General features: G+C 37.9%; 3 protein-coding genes across 4 annotated transcripts; 1 reads left to right on the top strand and 2 right to left on the bottom strand.

Annotated features, from left to right (window-relative positions):
- Positions 1 to 299: 299 nt before the first annotated feature.
- Positions 300 to 6,679, top strand: LOC108768164 (uncharacterized). Of its 2 annotated transcripts, none has more exons than XM_018518497.1 (9): positions 300 to 366; positions 461 to 649; positions 1,716 to 1,796; positions 1,892 to 1,940; positions 2,026 to 2,110; positions 2,188 to 2,319; positions 2,450 to 2,641; positions 2,703 to 2,878; positions 2,969 to 6,679. In XM_018518497.1, exons 2-9 carry the CDS (start codon positions 539 to 541, stop codon positions 5,089 to 5,091), a joined length of 2,949 nt encoding a protein of 982 aa, XP_018373999.1. In that variant the 5' UTR covers positions 300 to 366; positions 461 to 538; the 3' UTR covers positions 5,092 to 6,679. The 2 variants fall into 2 exon arrangements, with proteins under 2 accessions (XP_018373999.1, XP_018373998.1); XM_018518496.1 differs by having other exon boundaries at positions 306 to 386.
- A 38-nt stretch (positions 6,680 to 6,717) lies between these two features.
- Positions 6,718 to 12,927, bottom strand: jeb (low-density lipoprotein receptor domain-containing jelly belly protein). The gene is made up of 3 exons (XM_018518473.1): positions 11,962 to 12,927; positions 8,611 to 8,771; positions 6,718 to 7,036 (listed from the first exon to the last, which is right to left on the bottom strand). Exons 1-3 carry the CDS (start codon positions 12,902 to 12,904, stop codon positions 6,977 to 6,979), a joined length of 1,164 nt encoding a protein of 387 aa, XP_018373975.1. The 5' UTR covers positions 12,905 to 12,927; the 3' UTR covers positions 6,718 to 6,976.
- On the bottom strand, positions 12,928 to 16,493 carry LOC108768108 (UPF0329 protein ECU05_1680/ECU11_0050-like). The gene is made up of 3 exons (XM_018518391.1): positions 16,414 to 16,493; positions 15,938 to 16,220; positions 12,928 to 13,824 (listed from the first exon to the last, which is right to left on the bottom strand). Exons 1-3 carry the CDS (start codon positions 16,491 to 16,493, stop codon positions 13,744 to 13,746), a joined length of 444 nt encoding a protein of 147 aa, XP_018373893.1. The 3' UTR covers positions 12,928 to 13,743.
- Between the last annotated feature and the right edge of the window lie 988 nt (positions 16,494 to 17,481).

The following is a 17,481-nucleotide window of genomic DNA, read 5'->3' as shown; positions in this document are numbered from 1 at the left end:
ATTAAAGTTCTTTTCCGTGAAATGGAAGAAAAGAAAGGATTCTGATTAGTTGATTCTCTTATACACTTTATGCAAAGTCTTTGCTCTGACCTTAGGATATATCCACATCAAAATTATTCAATAGGAACAATAAAAGACATAAAATACGATTGTATAATTTTCTTTATACATATATTTATGTAACTATACAAGTTATGTGGATATACTCTTTAATCTTCATCGCACTCCATTTAAGACGACCCCTTGCGCCGGAATTACAAACTATTTCTCCCTCTCTAAACCCCTTCTCAATGACGTCATGGGCGCAAGAAGAAAATAATTCCTGTTAATGATCCCCGTAATTCACGCAACTACGAGAAAGCGAGGGTAAATAAACATACGTGAAGGTATTCATCAGTCGTCATTGACTGGCCCGCACCGCTGTGCATCAGTATTCAGTATTCACGTTTTGTCACCGCAGGCAATATTGACAATGCGTGTGGATACATATACACGTACGTAACCCGTGCAGTTACCCCGGACATTGTTACGCGAGATTATGGGCAGAATAACGCGGAGCTCGACCGACCAAGAGAAGCCGCAGCGGAAACGACGGAAGAAGGACCTCAATCGGATACACTCGAAGATCCTGCAGGCCAAGCAGAAGTTGGTAGGTCGCGTTTTCGATTCCGTCCTCGATCCTTCGGATGATCGCGACCTCGTCGCACTGAATCCCAAGGACGACAAAGTTAAACTTAAACCCCTTTTCACAATACATAAGATTTGTTCGCGTCGCATGCTCCAACATACTCCTACGATAGCTTCTACTCACTCTATCAAGCGCGTTGGAGTGAGTAGGAGCTATGGTAGGAGCATATTGGAACGTATTGGAGCATGCGACGCGAACAAACCCATAGTTACCTAAAGATTACAGGTTACCAAGAAATTCATGAATGTATATCATTGCTGAAATCTTAACCTTTAATCTGTAGGTAATCATAAATTTAGGTATGTTTTCTGTAGCTGAACTAATATACACTTATAAAACTTAGAGTGAAATAAATCTAATTAAATAAGAGAAATCCTAAAATGAAATAGATACATGTTTGACATTTGATGAAAACGAGAAAGTTTGCAGTGATCGGAATAAAAAACAGACCTCTCTCTCTATATTGTGAAAACGGCAAGTTGCGAATATCTCGATACTCCATTTCTTATGTTAGATCCGTTGAATGTGGTAGTTGCGCGTATTACGTAAGCACGATCGTTTCGCTACAATGTTTTTTTACTTATAACCGATTAGATTTTTGCATGGAAAAAGCGACGTTATCGACGATTATCGGCAGTCGTTGTCGTTTCAAAAAAAAGCCGCGGTGTTTAGGTGGCATGGAGACGCAATAGCTTCCGTGAGTGTTAGGTTAGTATTAACGTCAGGTGTTTACTGGCACTGTTTACAGGCCCTTGTGAACGGTAATCCCTTCGTTTGCGTAGCTCGATCGAGACTATTAACACGCGTTATGCTCTCAGTGAAGTTTAGCTAAGACCGTGATCGAGTAATAATCTCGTAGAACTCTTGTAATCTGCAAAACTGCTTTTCAGAGAGAGAAAATTGTGGCTTAGAGATCAGAGAACTTCTACGTGCTTTTAGATAAGTTACTGTTGGAAGAAATGTAATTTGCACTAATTTTGATGATATTATTCTAGTGATTGATATAATAGCTTGAAATTTATTACAGGATAAGATTGGAAAGGGTGATAACAAAGAACAGAAAAAGCAAGGCCGAGCAAAAATCTGTAATAGACTTTTGCCAGAACCCGTAAGTAATTTTATCTAATATTTATAAACCTATTTCTATTATCTTAATGATATTCCCATTATTCGTTAAATATCTGAATACTACTATTATTTCAGGTTGCTGGCATATACAGAAATGGCGCAAAGGGTAAAGACATTCAGAAAGGTAATATTCATTTTGAAACTTATTTGTTGTAACGATGAGCACAATGAAATGGTACAATTGCTTGAATCCTTGTAATGTCTTACAGCAGAGACATTGGAAAATACATACCATAATGCCCGGCTAAAGGCAGATGTGTTGGAACTTCTCAATGGTGACACTCATAAATCTGAGTAAGTAAATTACTGATAAAGTTTGATATAATGTATCACGAATGGATACATAATGATTTCTATATGTTATTTTATAGACGTATAGTGGAGATACCAATACAGAATAAAACTATTAAACAATCAGCAAAAAAAGATTGCATACAAAACAATTTTGAATTGAACGAACTGTGTATTCAAGAATTAAGTCCTGTTCTAGGAAATAGACAAAGGTACGTTTATTGTTTTAAATAGGATGATATGTAAACTTTTTTATATAAATATAAGAAAGATTTTATGTAAATGTTGCACACACACACACACACACACACACACACACACACACACACATTAATATTGCAGTCAAAATCAGAAGCCATGTCTTGCTAAAAAGAAAGGTGGAGAAAACATCTTTGAAGACATAAATTTCAACAAAACTAAAAAACAAAATATCAATGACAAATCAAGACATGTTCAAAAAGAAGACATATGTAAACGAAGACTGTTCCAAAATGATAAAGAGCCATCAGAAACTATTATTACTAATTTAACAGAGTAAGTAACATAATTATTAAGTCTAATAAAAAAATATATTATATCAAATAAAATATTTTAGAATATTTGATGATACTAATCTTACAAAAGAAAATAAAACTAGTGACAAAGAAACAGAATTGATAGATTCCAAAAACAACAAAGATTTATTGTGTGACCCAAAAAGTCGCTATATGGAATTCTGCAAAATCTCTGCCAAAAATTTTGAAGCAGATATTCTACAAAATTATTCCTCAGGTATATTATATGTATATAGAGTAATTGTAACCTGTGACATTTTTCTCATCATCCAGTAATTTATTAATCATTAACCATTATTTGTATTAGATCCTGTTACATCAACAATTAAAAAATTAAAACGTGTTTATACTGATTCTTTTCGTCAACAACTTTTGCGCAAAAAGAAGAAACAAGAATTAGAAAATACAAGCCCTACACATTCTGTGGAACATCAAGCTTGTGTATCTTCGGACACTTCGCAATTATCACCTGTTGAATTCGAAGTTCCTAAGTGTAGTAAAAACCATGCTATCGCAGCTCATTTCCAAGAAGGTGTATCTCACAAAGATAACAAATTCCATTTAGTACAAAATACTAAAAAATGTGATGGCACAATGGATTATAATTTTACATCTTACTTATTACGAAATACTGTTACATCTAACAGTAACTCAAATAGCCTCGTTGTCGAAAATTGCGAAAACGGCGATAATCAGTATTCAAAACAATCTAAAGACATCTTTCAACTTGCGAAATCAACAAATCTTTTTATCGTAAACAAAAAAGATTCAGTCCAAATGGATTCTCAGAAAAATCCTAACTACATTAATCATCTTTTAAAAAATAATCGGCATGATAAAGTTAATTTTTCTTTTGACATTCCTAATCATAAAAATTCACGACATGTTGATAATAATTCAAAATTCTTAAGAAAGTCAATATGTTTAAGTGATCCTGTACTATCAAAGAGACATTTTTCGAATGATTATTGCCGTGAAAAATTGCCTATTACTGTTTCCGACAATTGTGCATCAAATATATCTAAAAAATATAATAACAAAATAACAAATAATTGTGAAGTGAAGAATGTTAAACGAGTACCTGCTATCCTACGTCGATGTGTCGACATCCCCGTTAATAAGCCTAATCATTCTGTAAAGATTAATGGTGATGTGGAAGGCTTACATAAGAAATATGACACTAACCTATTCAATAGAAGTGACGGTATCAAAAAGGAATTATGTGAAACTGCATTCCCAAATTCATACACAAGTTTTCCTACTCCTAGCATAGTAAACGCGACATTTGATCAAACGAAAATATTAGAGCCTCAAATTGGATCGATGAAAATAAAAGATTCGCAAGAATCTCAAATCGAACAAATTAATGTAAATATGCATCCAAAGGAATATAACGAAAGAAATGAATTTCATCGATACGGTAACTTTTTGTATCCGCGACCTTTTGAAGTTTCATGTAATACAAATACTGAAAAATTGCTTCAACAAGAACAAATCTCACCAGATATAAGAAAATCTTTTTATCGTTCAAATAATTATCACCCGATTAATCACCTTCAAAGCGCAAGTTTATCTAATTCCAATGTAGAGCCAACAAAACAGTTTCCTCAACAAACTAAACATGTGTGTGAAGCCAACAAGCAAGAGCTTTATAGAAAAAATATTCGTGATCAAAATCAAAATATCCTTTTTAATAATGTTAATGACAGAGCAATACCGCCAATATTAAACATCACCCAAAATGTTCAAGCCGAAAAAAGATCTGCGGAATCATATCAAGAAAATCGATTTGGTAAAACAGACGTAAAGTGTACCAAGAACCAAATTAATGAAAATACGTGTCATTGCAACGAACAATATATTTATTTCGATTCTGCCAATTGTTCACGTAAATATAAGGAACAAGCGCATCGTTGTCATAAAGAAATTGCTCAGCCTGAAAATTTATGCGACACAAGAGGCTATAATAACAGCTTAGATAATTGCATTAATTTGTCTAGTTCTACGCAAAATGTACCGTTGTTAACACTGAGGCAAAACGATGATCTATATATGTATCCGAAAGCGATCGACGATCAGCATCGTGCAGTGTTATTGCAAAATGTTACTCAACCTGTAAAATACTTAGCTGTCGAAAATGGTTCGAATATCCAAAAAATTCCTGTGTATATAAATGACAGAAGTGTTAGGGTTGCGGAAAATGCCCCGTTGAAAGTAATAGCTGTAATGGATCCAAGTATCCAAACAAAAACATTTCCGCAAGAAATTGCGACGAAGGTAGTATCATTACAAACAGATAATTTGCACTTTAATAATTTTGCAACACATAAGATAAGCGATCAATCTTACGTAAAGCATTTAAATTCTGTGAACGCGATATTGTTAAATCCAGATTCGCAATCTAATGTGTGGTACGCTCCAAATTTGTAATGTATACGTGATTACAAGTACACCGTAGTATACACCAACATAGTTGATCGTAGCGACACGGCACATCGATCATATTTCTTACGAGCAATATTGTAATTGCAAGAAATGCGTGTGCTTTCCCTTCCCATACATATAAACATTTGTTATTAAGATAAAAGTTATAAGTCTGCCTTGAAAGGCAAAATTATGTCTATTTATTTTATAGACTAAATATTTTGTGGAAAGATAGGAACCTCTTGGAAAGAGGTATGTTTCGCGAATAAGAGGTATATATATTTTCATAAATGCTTTATGATACTTGCTAATAATTGATACACACTACATAATATATATGTGTGTGCGCGCGCACGCGTGTGTGTGTGTGCATTTTTGCTTATTTATCTTTCTACAAATGTGAAAGATAATATACTTCTAGTACTAGGTATTTTCTTAATGAATAATTAATATTTGATTTGGTATGGAAAATGAAAGTACAAAACTGCCTGTGATAGTTGGAACATATATGTATTATTATGTTACCGTTAAGTCATAATTCTTGGACATCAAATGTTTAACATAGGAGAAATTCATTTTCGTCAATCTCACAGCAATATCGATACATATATTAGTGAATTTCTGAATAAGTGTGATAAAGGCTTGTAAATAAATGTCGCAGAACGCAAAGTGTATACGGCAGCAAGATGGCTTGCTAATAAATCCCTAATATTTCCTAACTCGTTAGTTCGGAGCGGGTTAATTGTGAAGCGCAATTAATTTTTTCACAAGAATCTTCTGCTGAAAGCACTCGCTTTGCTTTTTATTCTTTCCATTAAATTCGAAATAAATATTTAGAGATATCGATATGACAACATAGAGCGTGCACAAGGCGAGAAGGAGACGTCTCTTCGTGACGGTACGCGATACCAGAAGACCGGATCGACGTTGATTCCATTATTATTACGATTCGCTTTAACGCGTCAACGTCGTGCGGAGCGATTTGATTAAACGCGAGTACATTTTCTTTTACAATCACTTAGGAAGTACTCTAGGAGGAAGTCTCTAGGTACACGTGCCCGTTCCTTGCCAAACGATACGATCGTTCGTTCCTACCGGTTCGGCGCGCGACGGCAAAGCCGCGTGTTTACTCTGGGAATGAAGTAAATAGATCTCAGTCTTCAAAATTACTTTATTGTACCAAAATAAAGTCGTTAAAGAGTTAATTACGATCTCGCGGAAATCGCTCAATATGAAATCGTAATACATCATCTGTGTGTTGGTATATAGCTGGTAGATGCTTATAGAACTGAAATTATCCAAGTCGGGTATTTTCGTGCGCCATACACAGCGGCGTTAAAATGCCATAACTCTCTTACGAACTTTATTTATAACATCCTAAAAGTTCGGACACCTTAATTTGTACTTTATGTGAGGATATCTTGGTTACGATAGACCTTGCTAACCGATTTTTAGTGTAGTTAGAACCATGCCGTGTCCTCTCGGAGATTAAGTCGAGCGGCCGTATTCTCTTCTGGGAAAGAGAAGGAGCGAAAGAGGGAGGGAGAGAGGGGGAGAGAGAGAGAAAGAGAGAAGGAGGTTGATAGAAAAAGAGAGAAACAGAGTGGGAGAAAGAGAGGGGAGGAAGGAGACAGCGAGAAATAGAGAGAAAGGAGAGAATGAGAGAGACAGACAGAGAGAGAGAAAGAGAGAGAGACGGTTCTTAACGCGTTCCCCTGAGTTTGATTTCAATATGAACGTCTCTATGCGCCAAACATAGAGAGAAAACAGTTTCCGGAAAATAGATTAATGTAGGAGAAAAAGATATCGAGATGAATATATAAAGAAGTAGACGTATCAGACTTGTGGTTTTATGTACAGCTTGGAGATTCATCGTCAACAAAGAAAGGAATTAGCGTCCTCTCGCCCATCGTAGTATGGCATCCGCTAATACATCCAGATGCGCTTTCGTCTGAAACATATCAGAATACAATTGTATTATCTGTCGACTTAGCGTTTCGTGCGAAAAAAGAAAATGAAACTTGTATATATGCGTGAATTCCGTAATTCTCGTTTCGCGTTCCTTTCTATACGTTGTTCGTATAATGATTGAAATTAATAATTGAAGCATACTGAAAGAATGGTTTTGCTAAAATATCTAAAAATTTAGCTAAATACAGATCTGAAAATAATTTGGTTAGGCCAATAATTATGTAGAACGTTCATAAACTAGAATGTCAAAACATTTACAGTAATGCTCATTATCTTTGAACGGTCTATTTATAATAATTATTTTAATCTAACAAAATTATTTTCAGATCTGGCTAAATTTTTAGATACTTCAGCAAAATCGTTCTTTCCGTATATAAATCTTCATGTACTGTTTTCACGTTTGTACACTGTTAAATCTATGTTGTCGAATTTAACTTAATGTCAACACTGCTTTTACCCAATTATCTCGTTATTTTATATCGAAGCAATGGTTATATTTGATAGTATACAATATCAATTTAACACTATATAATGTCAAATTGTTACGATATGTATCAAATTTAAATATTGTTTTAGTATAAAATAACGATATATTTAATAGGAGCAGTGTCGACTTAAATTAAGTTAAATTTGACACTATAGATTTAACAGTATAGCTTATCATACTAGATCTGATATTCAAATATCAAGTCAGTATTTTTAATATACTATTAATATATTTGATACGTTTTTAGTATATACTTTTTTTACCATATAATGAATTTCTCAATCTTTTTATCTTTTTATTAATTTTGAACATTACCTTCTTATAAGGATAAAAGATAGTATTTTTTGAATCTGAAGTAATATCAATATATAGTATTAATTTATCAAGGGATCTCCACCTTTTTTTCTGTCGTGTTGATAGCATCCCCTTGATGTGGGAACGCTGAAAGGAAAATTGGGTAATTCGAATTTATCGACGCGCAGGCTATTTTCCACACGTACAAGCAGATGGTGTGTGAATTATCAAAAAGATTGTGTTCCCGTATTTTGCTCCAAAACTCCGCCAGAAAATTCTACCGGCGAGTCAGAAAACGAGCTTTTGATATTACACCCACGGTTAACGCAAACACACGCCTCCATTTTCTTTTGAACTTTATAACGAAAGTCACTTTAAAAGTTCAGCAGAGTTTTACATAGAATGCAAAATACATATAGTCAGATGTATCTTTTAGCCTTAACCAGATGATGAAAATTTAAATAAAATTCTTGCACTTTACAAAAACTTTCGTCGAAATTTATTTAGATTTCGTTAACGGGAAATATACGATATTTATTTCCAAATTTAAGATTTAAAAAATCATTCTGTATTTTGATTGGTTTTCTTCAAAGGATCAGATTCATCAAAATTCTTTCATCGAATTAATAATAAGAGATCCGAAGATATATATATATATGTATGTATGTGTGTATGTGTGTGAACATATATATATATAATATATATTATATATAATACATATACATATATGTATACATGTAAAATAAATAGAACTATCATATAATTCTACTCACGGTTTTGTAAAACATGCAGGCTTGCCTATCCTCATCTTCGCCTGTAGGACAGTCTATAAAGCCGTCGCACAAGACATGATCGTCGATGCAATGATATCTACCCATTCTATCCGCAGTTGGGCAAGCAAATCTTTCCATTCCATCTTCGGAGACTGGACATTCTGTAAATAAAATCACAAAAATTCTTTTTCAATTCGAAAGTGGCGCTATATACTTATTGTTAGATAGAGATTCAGGTATCACCCATATAAACATTAATATTATCCGATATCTCGGCCAAATCGGAAAAATCTCGCATGAAAAGTATTGCGGAATCGGAAAACGCAGGAGCGGAGCAAGTATCATATTTCCAACATAAAAACGTTCGGGTTCTCATGTAAAATTCATATTATTTCAGTTATTGCTTTCGTTACTTCGTCAATACTTTTTCTGTTGACTACGACCATTTTCGATATTTCTAATTTCTGCGGTTTATCAAAATAAATACTTCCATTAATATTTAAAACGTCAATTCATTAAATTAATTACAAGACAGTTACCACATAGAATTTTTCATCTATAATTGTGACAACTAATGTAAATTTAATTGTCGTTAATCGGCAGTTATATCAATGTTTAAATGTACATTTCAGTATACTTGGTATTCTCGCAGCATGTTCAGTATTAAATGTAGTTGACTGATTCTCCGTGTTATTTGCCCAGCATGACGGTGTATCTCAAAAGCCCGTGTACTCAGTGTACGCTAAATGTGGTTAGCATAGTTCTCCGTGCTACTTGCTTAATACGAAGATCTCATTCAAAACGCGTAGGATGAGTCTTAGTAAATGTAATGCCAAATATGTACGATGAGAGATATGGGTCGACGAATGTAAAGTTCGATGTTAAACTTGTTATCGCGATAATAATCGCGATAACAAGACGGATGTCCGTAGCATTTTATATTGTGACCTATCACTTTATATATCGTGACCCGAACAGATCAGCTCATGATAAAACAACGCTTGACCACCCTTCGTTTTACGTTTTTATAACGACTCTCTTTTCAAAGTAAGTCTGGTATTTTAAAGAAACTTTCAATGAAAAGAACCCCCGCATTCCACACATTCCTCACGTTTTAAATTTCTCAATATCGTCTACACGACCGAAGGATGTTTAGTGGCATACTCTATTCAGCTTATTTCACGCCATCGTCTTCTCGCGAATTCGCCCCGTCGGCGCTCTCTTCGATCAATAAATTTGGGAGGGACGGTGGGCACGCTCATGCGACAGCGTTTCGTCACTTTTTCTTTATTTGCAGAAGCGCTTTGTCTGTATTTCTCGCGCGCGACGCATTTTATTTGGATTTATAGACCTGTTCTATTCGTGTGTAACTCACACCATGTATATCTGTATTATAACGTACTCATTCGAGTCATATTTCAAAAAATTAGAACAACTTTCACATTTTCGTACAAATGCGGATTTTCAGGGAAATCGAGATTTACGAGGAATACACGTATCAATTCCAATGAGCTCTCTCTTCTTGAAATTTCTAAACTATCACTATTAAATTTACTTTTTGGTTAAATGAATACATTATTTAAAAATTCATTTTATCTAAATTACTGTTTTTTTTTAATCCTTCATCCACAAATTATGTAAAATATAGGTAACTTTAAAAAACTGATTTTATGAATTTGCAAATTTTTACAAGTAAAAAAATTTTTCTTCGCTATTCTTATCTTACAATTTTCGATTTTTATCTATTTTTTTTTCAGTAAAATTTTTCTTCGCTATTCTTATCTTACAATTTTCGATTTTTATCTATTCATTTTCATTTTTATTTATTCTCATTTTCACGAGAAGCAACAAAGATTTAAAGTAAATTAGTTTCTCAGAATTATAAAATATCCTTATGTTTTAATTCGTCTTTGTTCAACATTCGACCCAGCTCTTCATTTAACGTTCAGAATTACGTCAAGAAGTGATTGGAATATTAGGAATAAAAGAAACAAAAAAGTAATCAGATAGTTGGAAATCTCTTCTCTCGTTATATATAATTTATTATATATTATATTATTTATTACATATTATTTAGTTTCACAAAAATAAAACTTTTTAAATTCATTTTAATCCATACATTTTTCAAGGAAATGAAAAAAACGTGAGAGAGAGGATTATGTTTTATCAAAGTTGAAATACGTTTTTATATATGTATGAAAATTTTATATATGTATGTTCACCCATATCATTATCAGGAAATTTGACATATTGTTATCGGAACATTTAAAAAGGATTAACGTATCTCTGTAACTTATCATACGATAAATGTCTCGATATGTGTTAACATCAAATAGAAGTTTAATCAAATTGATTTTTACAGAAAAATGTTTCTTTGTCTACAACTCACAAAATTGATCAAATGTTTTAAAAACCTTACACCAATTTTTACTATTTATATAAACATTATAATATTTATAATAATATGTATAATAAAAGAAGGTAAAGAAGGAAAAATTAGGCAAGAGTAAAACAAATGTTAATATTATATGTTATCAGTAGGACAGAATATTCCTCTGAAATTTTTGGAATTTTTTAACCTTCCGAAATTGACGGTGAATCTATTAAACTTCCTCAATTATAAATCTTTTTATTAAAAATATCAAACAAATTCAATTTTCTTAGTTACGTCTGTATAAATTTGGATTTTTTAAAAATTAAATTTTTAACCCTCTCTCTCCAGAGTTGACAGTAGATCTATTTGACCACCTCAATTATAAATCTCTATCAAAAATGTCAAACAATTCAATTTTTTTTGTTACAGGATTGGATTATTCTTATCAAAATATACATAGTATTTATTCCTTTTTGTTACGTTATGTTATTTTGGTCCCTTGAAATTAATACCTTTTAATTCACATAAATTAAGTGGATCTTACGGATTTAGCGTCAGTAACTATTTATACAGAGTTTGGCATCAGCTCCGGAGGATTAAACACACATGAGTGAAAAACGCTATATTTAATCGATGCGGTTTTCGTTTTCAATATTTCGTGTGAATTTATATAATTTCCAGTTGAAGCTAACTGTGCGTTAATTATTTATCGGTCTTGAAATACAATCCTAAACCGAAACTGGAGTAGTAATATCACAAATTATCGACGAACAGTTTAATATTATTGCTGTAAAAAAGCATCGTGGAAGCTGTAAATAATTCATTGCAAAATTGCGAAAAATATCACCCCAGCCGAATTCGAACTCGGATCTTCTATAATCCGGAGGATTAAAGCACATGATAAATTTGGTTAATCAATGAAACATTTTCGCGGAGTACTCATAAATATCTACATACAAGGAGAGAATAGCACTTACCGATCTGCGGCACGTCGTATTGTATGCTTCCCCGGATTGATCTCAGCATAAGCTGTGAAGCGATGCTCGCGCCAGTGGACGACGTCGAGGACGCCGAGGACGCTTGAGCCTGGTGTCCCGGGGATTCTCCTTGCGCGTCGATCGAACGCCGCCCGACCGTTATCTGGTTCCGTTTACTTCCGGGTAGTTTGTTTCCGCTAGTCTCATAGGCGAAGACCTTAGGTACGAAGCCGCCATTCGTAGGTAAGTTAAGCGGGGTGCCGCCCTCGGCGCGCGCGAGATCAGTCTTCGTACTCGTCGCAGTGTTAAATCTCTGCTCCGCGTAGAGATCGTCGTGATTCGATTGTCTAGATTCCTGAAGGGTGGTAGCCTTCTTGCCAGCCTCGTCGCATACCAGTATCGGTAGACTGAGCGGACCTCTCAACGGATGCCGGCATCCGATGCGCCGCTTCTTCAGACGCTGATGGGCCTGCCGGCCGCCGAGCAGATGATTGCCATCGTCGTGAACGTAGGGCTCCGCGACGTGGGGTTGCGTTGCGGCGTGTGGCTGCGACGTTACGTACTCGGAATAGAGAACGTTCAGCACGGCGGGTGACAGGGCAAAGAACACGTTCTGGAGCTCCCGCGGCTCTTTCACAATGTCGTCGATCAGCATACCCGCGGGCGACCACGAGGATATACGCGGCTCGTCGTTGAAGACCAGCCAGTTCGACAGGTCGTCCCGGTAGGGACCATCGGAAGGATATATTTTTAGATGCAACAGGTTGTTACCTACCGAGCTCAGTTCGCTCTTCTTTCTAATGCTACTGCTTCCGTGACGATAGTCAAGTCCCTGTGTGCCTTGTACTTGTATAATCACGGGTCGATTGCCTACCGCCAAATCCAGCCCCTGTCCCACGTAGGTGAGAAGCCAGAACATGCAAACTGCCATTTTACAAATCATTAACGCTTTTTAAGTCCCTTTTTTTCTCTATTTCTTTATTCTCCTCTCTCTCTCTCTCTCTCTCTCTTTCTCTTCTACCCTTCTAACTTTTTCTATCTGTCTATATATATCTACGTATATATTTCTCTTTCTTCTTCTTCCTTCTCTACCACCACTTTTGACGCACCCGATTATACGGCTGGGCGTGGTGTTATAATTGACCTAAATGAACAGCAATGATGCTCTTTTCTCTTTTATTTTTTCTTGTTTGCTCTCTTTAGCTGCTTACTACTCACTGCCAGTCTAAAGGCACGTCTGTAGCAACTCTGGGTTAGGCCGACTTTTCGTTTGAACTCGCGGTAGGTACACTAGGAAGTTGAGGATGGAATGTCTGTATATTACAGGTATATGTGTGTACGTGTGTATGTGTATATATACGTATAAGTGTGTGTGCGTGTATGTGTGTGTGTGCGTGTGTGTGTGTGTGTGTGTGTGTGTGCAGGGTGGGCGGGAGATACGGGGCGGTCGATTGATATCGAGAGGGTGAGGAAGGGAAGGATAAACTTGATAAAAAATCACGAGCGGCGATATGTTACGACACAACGACGATTATTGCATAGAAAACGTAACGGTGCTACGCGTGCAACTGTATCAACTGCAATCTGCCTAGCATGCTCCAATTGGGACCACGGATTCTGGTCGCAAGAGATCTGAGAAGTACCGGGTCTTTCTCTTTTTTTCTCTCTTTTTCTCCTTTTCGATCTCTCTGTTTCTATCGAGGATAAATCGCCGACTCGAGCGCACGGTGTATTACGTTTGACATTTGATTGCGTTATGCTCGCTCTTCTAATCGATACGCTTCACTTTCGGTAGTCCATGATAGTAGCCGCGACCTTGGTTTTCCCTTCGTGATAAAGCGCACACGTCCTGTACCGACCGTCCTGAAATCAGGTCGTTAATAGAGAATAATGTGCGATATCTTATAACCGTGAGTGCCAGGAACACAAAAAGATTTGTGGTGGTTTTTTTTAAATTTTCTTTTATTTTTTTTAAAATCTATTACTTTTGGTTTTGTTTTTTTTTTTCTCAGGATATATTCAACAGAAGTGCTGCGACATGTGGAGGTGGTTATCGGAGGTGCTCATCGTGCGTGCTCATAGATGCGTATAAGGTGCTCGAGTGTGGACAACATTTAAATCAATCGATGGTGCCACTCATGTTAAACGCCCGCGATCGTTTTTTTTTCACGTTTTCGCCAATAAAGCTATCATCTCTCCGAGAGACGACCCTCTCCCTCGGTGTTGTTTCCTCATTCGCTTACCTTTCTTTTCTTGCCTTTCTCTCTATCTTTTTCTCTCTTTCCTTGTTCCTCTCTCTGCTCTTTCAATCGGCCCACCCTCTCTTTTTCGTTTCCTCTCTGCCGTACGTCCCTAGCTTCCCTTCCACCTCACCTATCGAACGAACATCCCGGATATCGTACGTTTCCACAAAGCGGAAATCAAGCTATGACGCCCCGGCGGCGATCGCGATTACGGATAATCCACGGATTAATAACCATCTACGTGTCCGCTAGTAAATAATCGCGCCTACCTAAATTTCGCTCCGAGAGCCGCAACCATAATGTTGGCGAGATAAGCCGCGTACGTGACTGCGGAGTCATTTTCACGGAGCGTGCCATTACTGAACGGAGAGACTATCGCAACGCGAAATTTACAGAAGGTTATCGCCGCGATTCCTTTCCAGCTCTTACGTTTCTGTAAATTCCAAATTTTGTACTTAAACGCTATGTCGAGCGCTAGAATCTCATTCACATACTCGAATTAATTTCGGACTCGGTGATAGATTCGAATATCAAAACTCACCTGGACCACTAAAATTACTCCAAAGCTACGTTCCGTTCCACGCATAATACGCATGAAGTATTTTATCCTTATCGTTCACAAAGAGTGTTAAAGAGGATAAAATGATACATCATGCGCATTATACCTGCAACGAAATGCCGTTCAAGTATATACTTTTACCCGGAATACCTGCTATAAAAATTTATGAATCGAACTTAAACGCCCCCAAGCGATTCTGTATTTTATTACGAAACGGAGATTTTGTATGACGATTCACGATATACTTTGCGCTGAATTTGATCGCGTCCCTCTTATGAAAAGAAATCTTTCACGATTGAAGACACAAACTTTTTCTCAAATTATTCATATACATATATACTTTGAGCGTCGTCATGCAATTTCGCAAAATATCAAGTAAGTAAAATGACAGAATCGCGATTGCGTTGAAACGAGTAACTTTAACCTAAATAGCTTTACGATATCGATTCAAGTCACGGGGAATTTTTCGAATCTTTCTAAAATCCGCGCCATCGCGCGAAAACGATATTCAGACCTGTTTTTACCAATGTAAATTGACTTTAACCTTGGTTTAATTTACTTTTTATCTTTTTCCACTTCTAAGAATTAAAAAAGGATAAAAAGTAAATAAAATCGAGATTAAAGTTAATGTGTACATCGGTAGAAATGGATATCAGCCGTGTCTAATACGCGCCGCGTCCGTCCGCGGCGACGTAACTCGCGCGAGCGGAATCGACACACAGGACGCGACGATTCTCGAGTATCGGATCCCGAGTAACGGATCCGATAATCTGGTGCCGTACGACATTATGAAAGGGTGACATAATATGGATAGCAGTGTGGTATGTAGGTCGGTCATATCAACAGGTGCCCCGAAAAACGTTCAAAAAGCAAAGGCTTGCCGTGGCAGAGAGCGGTGCGCGTTTGTCGGTGCGAGACGCGGGAGTAGGCGGTACACGAGCGTGTATTGCGACAGAGGTACACAGGATGTGTAGAACAAAGGCAGAGAAAAAAAGGTACACCGATATATATATATATATATATATATATATGTACATACACACACACACATATATATATATATATAGCGGAGGATGCCCGGGCGCGAGAGACGCCCGGAGAGTTACAGACAGAGATTACGGTTCATCGATAGGAGGTGCAGTGTTACGCGGGGCATTACGTGGGTAATACTTGCTTCTTGATATCTCGCCGCCGCGCGTCTGCCGTGCCAGCGTATTTCCTCCCGAGCTTTCGGATCTCCGATCTCCCGCCTCGGCCTCTTTTCTTCCCTCGACCCTCCGCGTCGCGTCGCGCCGTTCCGTGATGCCGCTTCTCGACCTAAACTCCCTTTCCTTTCTTGTCCTCTAACTCTTTTTTCCTCTTTCTTTCCTTCTTTCTTTTTTCCTTTCTCTCTTTCACTTCGCCCTCTCTTCGCCTCTATCTTTCCTCTTCTCTCTTCCTCTCGTTTCTTCTTCGCTCTTTATCTTCTTTCTCGCCCACAGCTTCACTTAATCTTCTGTGCGCGATCCTGTTGATATCGCGCGGTATGATATCTCTCTTTGCCTTCACCTCGCGGCCTTCTCCCGGGGGGAACGTCTGTGAATGAAAGGGGATGTCTTTCGATGCGTTCGGTCCTCTTTGCACATGCGAGCGAGCTTTTCTTCTTTTTACTGCTCCGCTTTCCTCAGCGGACACCCAGGTTTCTGACTGAAGCTACCGTTCCTCTGACTGAGGCGACGTTCGTCATGCATCACGCTACCTCTTCCTCTCCTGCTTGGATCGTCGCGCGCCACGGAAAGACCTATGTTCGCCTCGACAGCAGCACCCTAGTAGCACCCCGTGCGATCATACCACGTACGACGTCGTCCGGTTACCCACGGTAGGGCGCGATTCATTCACTGACATCTTCGTCGCTCACCACGATCCGCTTCCGTATGGTCGTTCATATATGGGCGTGTAATGTCGTGCGCGCGCGCGCGCGCGCGCTCTCGTCCGCTCGCTCGAGCTGAATGTACGTGCGTGCGTGCGTGCGTGAGAGTGCGTACGTGTACGTGTGGTGTCTAACGTTATGCTAAAGATATGGGTCGTAATCACCGCGATGTCACCGCGAAGTCACCGAGACAAATCTTCCAGGTTGTTCTAATGCTCGTTTCTAACTAACGCAGTTATGCGCCCCCTTCCGTCTCTCTTCCCACCCCTGCTTCTTTTTTCTCTCTTTCTCTCTTTCTCTCCCTCTCGCTCCTCTCCTCTCCTCTCTCTCTCTCTCTCTCTCTCTCTCTCTCTCTCTCTCGTCTTTCCTTTCTCTAGGCCTGTAATACCGGTCTTTTACGATGATGTCTGGTCTGCGACTATAATCGCGCGGCGTATTTCAAAGGTTAAAGGCTGTTTCCCGCGGTTGCCCGACTTCCCGTGCTGACGTCGCCGACGATCTCGACCGGCCGCGCCGGTGTTCCATTGAGCGACGAGAAACGTTCCCTCTCTCTTTCTCTTTCTCGACTCTCTCTCTCTTCCTTTGCTCTCTCTCTCTCTCTCTCTCTCTCTCTCTCTCGCTCGCTCTCTCACTTCGTCTCCCACGATGCGTAACTCTTTCCGCTCACCCGACCTCGGCACGTCGCGCGACAGCACCGCTTCTCGTTGATGCACACCCCCTCGCGAACGCCGTCGTTGACGCGCTTGCACTGGAGAAGATCCTCGCGAGGGTGTCGTGCGACGAGTGGCCGACTCGCCCCTTTTCTTTAC

The sequence above is a fragment of the Trachymyrmex cornetzi genome, unplaced genomic scaffold (genome assembly GCF_001594075.2).
Source record: "Trachymyrmex cornetzi isolate Tcor2-1 unplaced genomic scaffold, Tcor1.1 scaffold75, whole genome shotgun sequence".
Classification (NCBI taxonomy): Eukaryota; Metazoa; Arthropoda; class Insecta; order Hymenoptera; family Formicidae; genus Trachymyrmex; species Trachymyrmex cornetzi.
The sequence above is the reverse complement of the archived record's forward strand: the minus strand, read 5'-3'. Positions and strand labels throughout refer to the sequence as shown.